The sequence below is a fragment of the Trichechus manatus genome, unplaced genomic scaffold, assembly GCF_000243295.1.
Source record: "Trichechus manatus latirostris isolate Lorelei unplaced genomic scaffold, TriManLat1.0 scaffold00015, whole genome shotgun sequence".
NCBI classification, from domain to species: Eukaryota; Metazoa; Chordata; class Mammalia; order Sirenia; family Trichechidae; genus Trichechus; species Trichechus manatus.
In genome coordinates this window covers 12340492-12350823 of record NW_004443951.1, presented here as the reverse complement: position 1 = coordinate 12350823, position 10332 = coordinate 12340492, and the positions used below count along the sequence as shown (strand labels likewise).

Here is a 10332-nt window from a genome sequence, read left to right as displayed (position 1 = left end):
CTGTTGAGTTTTATTAATCTATGTAAACTTCACATTAGCACATTTTTATTACTGCTCCTTTAATAAACAATCCAAATTACTTTCCGTGGCCTCCTAACTTATCAAGAACTTGGAAGTTCATTTGGAAAATGCACCGTTATATGGGTTCAGTTATTCAGGTAGGGAGCAATTTACATCTCCAATCCCTGTGGCACTAGAAAAACAGCAGATGCAAAATAAATGACCATGACTTAACAATCAGTGACTGTAAAGCCAAAGGAACAGAATTTTTCTGTCATTCTGTGTAACCAGTTGGAGTTTTTGTGTTAAATTTAAACCAGTGAAATAGAGGGGAAACTCAGAGGCAAAATAGTTTTGCTTAGTAAGTGCAAATTTTAATTCATACATGAAATATTTGGCTGAATTTGAATAGTGCTTTTTAAATGGAAATTTATTCTTTGTAAATTGCTAATTGTTTTAAAGCAATAGATAAATCAGGAAGATAAATGTTATGCCAGTGGTGCGGTTTAATAGTTCCTAAATTGTACCTTTTCCAGATGTTTTGGTTTTGTTAAAATTCATTTATTCGTTACTGGATGTTCATTTACATAAAGTATTATATCAGACTAACCAAAGGATCAACATGCAGTTAGGTAGATACAAAAGTGAAATAGTTGTGGTTTCTTTTTCCTTCATTTTTTGTACCGTAATATTAATTCTATTTATTTTACTGACGAAAGTATCATACAAAGTTTAGTAAAATTTTTGCTTCTCTGTTTCTTTTCTGGCCATTATTATTATTTGTTTTCTTTCATGATTATTTGAAAGTATAAAATTTGAATTATGAAAATAATTTTGTCTTGTAGAGGAGGGGAGTGTTAAAAATGATTTGCTCCATGCTTCACATATTCATTCCACAAATATTTTGTAAGTGCCATATTAGGAGAAGAAGGAGCCCTGGTAGTTCAGTGGTTAAAGCACTCGGCTGCTAACTGAAGGGTCAGCGGTTCGAATTCACCAGCTGCTCCATGGGAAAAAGATGTGGAAGTCTGCTTCCATAAAATATTGCAGCCTTGGAAACCCCACGGGGCAGTTATCCTATGGGGTCGCTATGAGTCAGAATAGGCTCGACAACAACATGTTGGGAGAAACACTAGGAGTATGGGAAGTGGAAGCATCATCAAATGAGAGTCAGAGATGGCCCCCAGATGAGGTGATACCTGAGCTGAGGCCTGAGTAGGTGTTAGCCATTGCATCATAGCTACCATTTCTGCTCTCAGCCCCACCCCGTGCTGGTAGCTGGAAGCACTGAGATGCTTGCTGTCTTACCTGTTAGAGACAGCAAGGGTCCCTGCTCTCACCAAAGGTCCATTAATCCATTTGTACCCTGGGTCCTATCCTCTCTTAACTTATTAAGAACTTGGCTCCTACAGTTAAGCCCTCTCTCTGTTTCAATATCATTTTCTCCTGTATTAAATGACCCCCATCAGCCTGTAATATGACCTCCCTTAACTCCACGTTCTCTTTTAACTGCCACTTCATTTCTCTGCTCTCATTCATAGCAAAACTTCTTTGAAAGAGTTGTTTACAGGGTCTCACTACCATCTCTATGCTGACAACACCCAAATTTACATTTACAGCCTGAAATCAAGATGTCTAAAATGGAATTCTTGTTTCACCTGCCTCCAGATCTGTTCCTTTTCCCATCTTTCCATTGTCACCAAATGGAGCAGTCATCATTCAGTTGTACATGTTAATCATCAGGAGTCATCTCTGAGTCCTCATTTCCTCTCTACCCTCTTCTGATACATTACCAAATCCTGCTCCCTTTAATTCCAAAATATTCTCTGATCACCATGGCCACCATCCACCAAAACACCAACATCTCTTCCTTGGAGCACTCTTTAAACTTTTAAACTGTTATTTCTGCTTCCATCTCCCTCCCTCCACCCACAATAGTCCATAAGCCTCAAAGGAGCCAAATGATTATTTCAAAATGTAAATCAGGTCATATCAATTTCCTGCTTAAAGTCCTTCAGTGGTTTCCCATTGTACTTAGAAGAAAATCCAAACTACTTTCCATGGTCTTCAAGAACCTAGGCAGTCCGTCCTGCCCGTCTCTCTGTCCTAACGTTATATTACTCTCCCCCTTGCTCACTTCACTGTGGTCACCTGAACCTCCTATTCTCTCTCTAACAGCTAAGTTCTTTCTTGCCTCAGATCCCTTTGATCTTCTTATGGGTGGTTCCTTTTGAAATGTAGTTCTCAGCTCACATTATCCTGTCTTGTGTTCTCACATTCAGCACCATCTGAATCTGTATTCATTATTGACTTTACTGTTCATTTCTTATCTTCCCCTTTAGGATGGAAATTCCTTAAGAATAAAGACTTTATTCTGTCTTGTTTGCCATTGCATCTCTAGTTCCTAAAAACAGTGCCTGGGACACATTAGGTACTCAATAAATATTTGTGGAATAAAGAAATTGTGCCACAAAGCCCCCAGTCTTCAGGTTGGACAGGGAAAGGGACAAACAGAGGTGCCCAGCCTGCAGCGCAGAGGGGGCCCTCCAGAGCTTAGGGCAAGAGCCCTGACCTGGTGTGGGTGGGAGGCTCTCCTGTCTGCTGAGGTCCAACACAGGCCCTGCCACCCTCTCTAGCCTCCTTTCCCCATTTCTCAAGCGTGCCCGAAATCCGAAACCTCGAAGTCCCCAGGCTCTACTTGGGTCAAACAGAAATGCTCAGATTGGAGGGTCAGTGGGGTAGGACGGGCAGGGTGGGCATAATTAAGAAGTGGTAAAGGTGTGAGATATCCTATTAACGACCCTGCCAACGTTCTGGTAGGCTGAAGATCAAGTAAGCAGGCTGGGCGGGGCAAGGTGGAGCTGGAGGCTGGCGGGAGGGTACTACTCTTGACTCCGCCCCCTGGCGCGGCGGGAACTAGAAGCTGAGCGCTGTGATTGTGGCGTGGTGGTGCGCGGAGACCAGAGCTGCGACGCCACAGCGGCGGGCCTCAGCTCTGGTTGAAGTGGGCCTGAACCCGCATGCAGTCCGGATGTGCAGTTGATTCGAGGCCAAGATGGAGCAGGAGGCCAACGAGCTGAGCCAGTGGCAGAAGGTGGTGGGGCACCAGCCCGTGGTGGTGAGTCCGGGCATCTGCCCCAGGGCCGGGTGGGGCTCTGGGCCAAAGGAGAGAATCGGAAATCTGGGGTGGGGTGGGGGTTAGAAACCCGAGGGAGGGAGTTAGGGAGGATAGGGATGGGAGATCGGGAACAGAACCACATGTCGTTTATTCAATTAATATTTACCGCTGTGCTCGGCGCTCGAGTTGAAAGGTTCCAGACAACCTCCCGTAGAGGGAGGGGGATAGGACATGGGTACCCAGGAAAGCGAAGATAGAGTTAGGGAGTCAGCAGGAAGCGGACAGGGAGAAAAAAAAATTTTTTTAAGTGAAGGCTTAGTAAGTGGCGGGCCTTTGCTAGGCCCTGGGAATACAGTGGTGACTTTACCATAAGACAGTATATTATACCATTTTATAATAATCAACTGGCTGGTTGAAACTGTAGAAACTGGTGTGAAGGAGGAGTACAGAGGGCCATGGAAGCAAATTGAAGTGCTTAATCTGATTTAGGGGGTCAGAGAAGACATCTGAGAATTTGATCTGGGACTAGAGAACTGGTCAGGTGAAGGGTGTCCAGGTCCTAAGACGAGACAGTATGCCACCTTGAATGATAGACTATACAAGACCAAGGCCAAGAGACAGTGATGGGAGATTGGCTCAAGTGTAGCAGAGGCCTGGGCCTCAGACACCATTAATGTTGTGCAGGGGTTGATTTGGTTATTTCAAGAGCAGTAGGAAACCATTGGTAAGTTTAAACATTATCAGTCATAATGAGATTTGCATTTTTAAAAAGAGTACCCTGGCAGATGTGGGCAGAATGCAAGGCAATGGTTAGAAAGCTATTGGGGTAATCCAGGTGAGAATTAAAAATGTCGGCGTAAGTAGAGAGATGAGAGTGGTGATGGAGAAGACTGAATAGTTCTGGAGATGTTTTGGAGATAGACTCCCCACGAATTGGTAGTTAATAGGATCTAGGTGATGAGAGAGGCATCCAGGATAATTTTCTAGATTTCTGGCTTGCACATTTGGGTAGGAATGGTTTTGACGTTTCTGCTATGGAGAGCAAAGAATGAGATGGAACAGGATTACTAGTTTTTTCAGGGGGGAAGGGTAAGGATGATCTTGAGTTTCCAGCATAGTCTATTTGAAGTACCTGTGGGATACGCAGATGGATCTGAGCAATAGGCAGCTGGAAAATTCAGAAGCGATAGATTCAGAAGAAGCTATAGATTTTGGAATAATTGGAATATGAACAAGAATGGATCCATCAGCATGGAAAAGATTGCACAGAGAGAGTAGAGTAAGGGAAGCCTGCAAAGGAGATTGAAAAGAGGGGGCCAGAAATAAAGGAAAGAGGAGAAAAACCAGGAAACTATGTCACATGTGGCCAAGGGAAGGGTGCATTTTAAGAAGAGCATGGCCAGTGCTTTCAGTAGCTCCTGAGAGGTCAAGCAAGAAAGAATCTGAAGTGTTGCTTGCATTTAGTGACATGGAAGTCATTGGTGACCTTTATGAAAGCTGGTTCTTTGGCAAGATGGGGGCCAGAGTGAATCTAGAGGAATGATAAATTGAGGTAGTGGTGGTGAAGTTATGTTCAAATAACTTTAAAGAAGATTGTTTGTGAAGAGCTGGAGAGAGAGCCATTGCTGAGTATCCCAGAAATATCCATCCAACAGATGTTTTTCTGATACCTGTTATGTGCCTGACATTATGCTAGTTTCTGAACACATAGTGGTGAATTAAATAGACAGACAGGATCTCCCCAACCCTCCTGGGACTTTTTCCTATGTAGGAAACAGCATTATCAAACCTATCAAAATTAATGATAATTTCTTAATTGGTCTTAGTGTTGCAGTCCTTATTCAAATTCCCTAGTTGTTCCTAAAATGTTTTTTACCGCTGGTATATCCAAAGCCAGGATTGAGTCCAAGACCACATAGTGCATCTGATATGTCGCTTGCATCTCTTTTAAATTAGAATAGTTTCTTTGTTCATGAACCTTTCTGTTTTTCATGATCCTGATTTTCGTCTTGTAGAATATTTCTTTTGTATTTCTAGATTCCTTTCTTATAGTGTCAGTTTGATCCGATCAAGGTAATCCCTTATATTATCTCTAAATAGGAATTAGTTCTTAAAGTTAATCGGATTAAAATTTTTTGGGAAGAGTACCTTGTGTGGTAGGCTTCATCTTGCATTCTGTTGGGAGCTACATCTGGCTTCCCACATTTAGTATACTATGTTTGGCCCTTGTATTAAGGTCTTTGATCAGTTACCTATTCTTGCTATTCAAAGTTACCTTTCCCCCTTGTGTCCAGAAAGTGATCTGTGTAAATATTACCTTGTTAGCTGCCTATGAGTTGGCCCGTTGACATTAACAACCTAATAAAATGCTCTCGGCTCCTGAGCCATCCCCATGATCAGTTTCAGATTGGACTATTGTGTTTTCATTGGCTAATTTTCAGAAGTAGATCCCCAGGCCTTTCTTCCTAGTCTGTCTTAGTCTGAGTCTGGAAGCGCTGCTGAAACTTGGTCAGCATCACGTTGTTGCTGTTAGCAGCTAGCAGCCAAGCTCTTAACCATCATGCCACCAGGGCTCCAGGTCAGTATCATAGCAACACGAAATCCACCACTGACAGATGTATGGTGGTTGCTATCAATGTTCGAAGTTGGTCTAATAGCTCGCCTTTTGTCACTTTGGGCTCATGAATTTTTATGGTTCAATCTATTTCAATCAATAGTTATTTTTGATGCCCAAATTGTTACAAATTTGGCCAGTGGTAACCCCTTCAAGTCGACTCCTGTGTCCTTTTGATATGTTAATCATCTTTGAAAGCATCCTTATTTTCTGACACAACAAACCTTCTTTGTGCTAGATTTGGAGGCAACAAATTCTCCAAGGATCATTGCTCCTTTTAGTTAGGAATGAAATTAGAGACCAATATCTGGGCACTAGTGGTACTCATTGTTACTGGAGTGGTAATTGCTTCTATAGGCTATTTCTGTGAACAGAACTAGAAAATACATAGTTTTAAAAATTACGAGTTTGCTTAGAATATTTCCAATTTAAATTTAGCATTGTTTTTAATTCTCTGATTTTTGTAACAGAATTTTTAACTTATGCTGAAAATCTTGATTTTTCACAGTATTAACTTATTTTAAACCATTTTATTGTGTAAATAACACTTAAACATAAAAGTGAATATAAATAGTACAGTTTAATGAATTATTATAAATACCTTTGAAACTACTACTCAGGTCAAGAAATAGAACATTGCTGGCCCCCCCAGCATCCCCTTCAGTGCTTCTCTCTCCCTGCCCCCTCCCTCCCTCCTAAAGTAACCCCTATCCTGTTGTCTGCACATAACTCATTTCAGTTACTCTATATCTGTTCTATGATGTTTCTTTATAGCTGCAATTCCTTCTTCAAGTTTTTGTTTTCATTCTTGTTTGAGTACTGTGTTACATTTTTTCCTTGATTTGTGACATTTTCCTAGTGAATTTTATTTTTCTTCTGAGAAATTACAGTCTTCAATTTCTGTTTTATTATCTTTTATGGATTTTTTACTTAGGTTTTTCTTTTCATATTTGAATGAATTTGTCTTTTCTGAACCATCCCAGTGGAGGAGTGGATGGGAGATGTAGGGATAGCTTTCCCAGTTTCTCAGCTCAAGAGCTCCCTCTCCTACTGCTACAGTAATGGACAGTTTTTTAAAAATAGGATTCTTACATTCCTTGTTTCCTTGGAATCCTTGTTTTCAAGGAGTTTTACTACCAAATTCTTCTTTCCTTCCCTTCATACCAGTCACAGCCATCAAGGGATATTGCCCGACTTCCAAAACGATCCCTTATTTTTATGTCTGCCTCCTCGTCTCCTCTACTTGATCATTCTCAGACCTGCCCACAGCAGTTTCCACTCAGGGTGAGGCTTTCTTCTGGAGACAAGTAATTGCAGATGATTTCTAAGTTTCACTAAAGCCGGGTCTCCTCTGAATCCTCCATTCTTCCTACCTTTGTGGCCTCTTGCACCCATCCAGCTGGTTAGGGGTGTCCTTTTATCTTTATGCATATATGATTTGGAGTTCAAAAGTTTTATCTGAGTTTTGCTGAAGGTGTAAGATGTGGAATATTATACCACAGCTTACACCTTAATTGTAAGAATAAACTTATATATATAAAAATGCCAAGGAAGAAAAGTGGCATGAGTCATATCTAGACTTTCACTGTAATCCTATCAGCTAGACCTACGTTTTAGAAAGCCCAGGGTGGATGGTGGTCTGGAGGCAGGATAATTCAGGCAGGAGATGATAGACGCCTGGATTAGGATGGGGTCATTGGGGATGAGGAGGAGGGACATGTGGAACTGGAATTTGAGCTAACATCAACTTCACCTGACTCTTTTCAAGGTTACTGAGCAGTCAGTGTCCCTCCTGGACATGTCTACATCTCCTGGATGCAGTGGAGCGCACAACTCTTGGAACCACGGCCCACCAGGCATTCAACACTTTCCACAGGGCACAGAGCTGGCGAGGATCCCCTTGGTGTCTGCTGAGGCACCCAGGCAGAATGCGGGTGAATTGGGGCCACAGTTCAGTATGTCGCTGCCTGAGCATAGTGTGAGCTACTGCTCCCAAGCAACTCTTATGCCTTCCCAGATGATTTACTGTCAGGGAGTGTCTCCCTCCCAGCCAGAGATGATGATTTTCAATAAGTCCCAGATGTTGCCCTCAGGAGAGCCCAATGCTCCAGGGGTGCCCTTGACCTTCAGTGGGAATCTAAGGATGCCCTCCAGTGGGCCTCCAGTCTCCACTCCTAATGCAATCCCGATGTCCCACATTAGGGTTCCAACAGTGCCTTATTCTGGGACCCCAACACTACCTTCTAACACAGCCTTTTTAACCAATAGAATGTTATTGGCCCCAACCATGTCTTCTACTGAGGCCCAGGCAATGCCCCCATCTTTGACTCAGATATTGCCCCCTGGAGATCCCCACAACCTTGGAATGCCCCCATCTGCGTCCTCATCATTGCTGGATTTAGAATCTCAAGATTCTCTTATGAGCTATCCAGACTCCCAGGAAGACCCCTTCCTACCTGAGCAGCCCATACCTGCTCCACAGAGAGCAGAGCAGACCTCCAGGGCCCAGGAAGGGGCACCCAGTAGGAGATCACCAGTTTCAAGACCCTACTGCTGCCATTATGAGAACTGTGGAAAAGCTTATACCAAGCGCTCCCACCTTGTGAATCACCAGCGCAAACACACAGGTGAATAAGGTGTCTGTTGGGTAACTGGGGTGGGGACGTAAGGAGCCCTTGTGCTGGACCACTGGTTTATAACTATTTGTGATTAGCCTCTCATCCTTTAAGCTTGGAACCAAGTTATACTGGTCCCACCAACTTGCCGTCCAGAATGACTGCCAAGACGATGGGGAGAGGCACTACTAATTGTGTTGGCCCTTGACTGGTTTCTTTTGTCTTCCCTTTTGACTCCTCAGCCTTGCTCTGCCCCATAAAGTCAGTCAGACCTCAGGCTCTCCCTGACCGCTCCTACCCACCTGCTGGTCTGTTCCTCTATTTAATTCCCTCTCTTCCATGTCACCCCTCCTCCCAGGTGAGAGGCCCTATGGATGCAAGTGGGAAGGCTGTCACTGGACTTTTTCCCGTTCTGATGAGCTTGGACGACATATGCGGATACATACCAGATATCGACCACATACATGTGACCAGTGTGGCCGACAATTCATGAGATCTGATCATCTCAAGCAACACCTAAGGATTCATGTGCGGGATCCTGGATCCCCAGACCCACAGGCCAACAGTGAACAGAAGGATGGACCTCCTGCTCCTGGTCTTTAGTTCAGTCTCCCTCTTCCCTTCGTTTTGGCTTCTGACCAGCTAGTCTCTTTGGTAGATGTAGGCTTAGATGAAGACAGAAAGATTATGGGGCACTGTTGAAGCCCCAGTAAAGCTCTGGAGCCAGTCAGGGACGCTTCAAGGTTCCTTTCTGTCATGTATGCCCTCATCTCTCCGAGGCTACCTACTTTGACCGAGTTTAGTCAGATGGGAAGATGGAGCATGGTAGTGGGGGGAGCTTTATTAGGCTCTTTATCTTATGTCACTCCCTAGCTTGAAGCCCTTAAGCGACTCCCCTTTGCCTGCTAGATAAAATCCAAGTTATTTATCTTGGTTTTCCACAGTTTCCAGAGCCAGACTATGTTCAAATCCTGAATTTACCACTTACTAGCCATGTGACCTTGGGAACTGTGCCTTGTTTCCTCTTCTGGAAAATGAGAAAGACAGTATTGGACACATCTTATGTACCTCATCAGATTCTCTCAGGCCCTTACCAGCCACATGCCCAGAGTTCTCCCACCACTTCCAGTCTTGGATGAAATACCTCACCACAGGGCATGGGATCTGGCATCTTAAGTAGCCACAAGCAACCCAGAAATATGGGGGACTTAACACTTGTGGATAAAATTTGACTAATGGGAGATGGGAGAGCCTGGCAGTCCTTCCCTCTCTCCCATGAATTGCTGTAAGGCACCATTTCTCCAAACAGTGCAGCCTCTGGGGAGGCTCCCACAAAGCCCATGGACACGCCTGCTGTGCCTCTTGTCATGAAGCAGTACACGTCTTGGTAATACATCACCTTGTGTTACCTCCCATTCTTTCCTGCCTTGCTTCCCTTTTATCACTCTCAATGCCCTGAATTTGCCTCTCACAAATAAAACATGGACACTTAATTCTGGTTTCAGGCTCTGTGTTCTAAGTGACTCAGGCTAAGACAAGTACCTTCTTCATAGGGCTGTTGAGCTACTTAATAGGTAGTATATGTGTGGTGCAGTGATTGCCTTTATATGGCCTTTCTAGCCATGGTCTTGTAATTCCCACCAAAAGATTGGGTGGGACTATGCAAATAAAGTGCCTGAGGCCCACCAAGGGGATTGCACAGCTTGCTAATAATACAAATAACGTGCATGGCACACTTGTGGGAATGAGACTATGCAAATAAAGTGTATGGAACACTAATGAGGGGATTAGTCAGTTTTGCTATCCCACGAGGGTTAAAATGAACCATCCCAGAGGCAGAAAGGCAGGACCTGACTACCACTAAGAAGAAGAGCTAGGAGAGGAGCATGTCCTTTGGACCCAAAATCCCTGCACTGAGAACCTCCTAGATGCAGGAGACAGAGAGCAGTAACACCAGACACAGTGAGAGATGACGAGAAGCAGTG

The 10332-nt window shown here is 43.8% G+C and overlaps 1 protein-coding gene across 1 annotated transcript; it reads left to right on the top strand.

The window, feature by feature from the left end:
- Nucleotides 1-3055: 3055 nt before the first annotated feature.
- KLF17 (KLF transcription factor 17) lies at nucleotides 3056-8950 on the top strand. Its single transcript, XM_004372062.1, has 3 exons — nucleotides 3056-3118; nucleotides 7501-8359; nucleotides 8706-8950. Exons 1-3 carry the CDS (start codon nucleotides 3056-3058, stop codon nucleotides 8948-8950), a joined length of 1167 nt encoding a protein of 388 aa, XP_004372119.1.
- Nucleotides 8951-10332: the final 1382 nt, after the last annotated feature.

Coding starts and splice junctions, on each gene's coding strand:
- KLF17 (XM_004372062.1), top strand. CDS start 3,056: ATGGAGCAGGAGGCCAACGAGCTGAGCCAGTGGCAGAAGGTGGTGGGG. Junction 3,119..7,500: donor TGGGGCACCAGCCCGTGGTG/GTGAGTCCGGGC, acceptor ACTCTTTTCAAG/GTTACTGAGCAGTCAGTGTC. Junction 8,360..8,705: donor TCACCAGCGCAAACACACAG/GTGAATAAGGTG, acceptor CCCTCCTCCCAG/GTGAGAGGCCCTATGGATGC.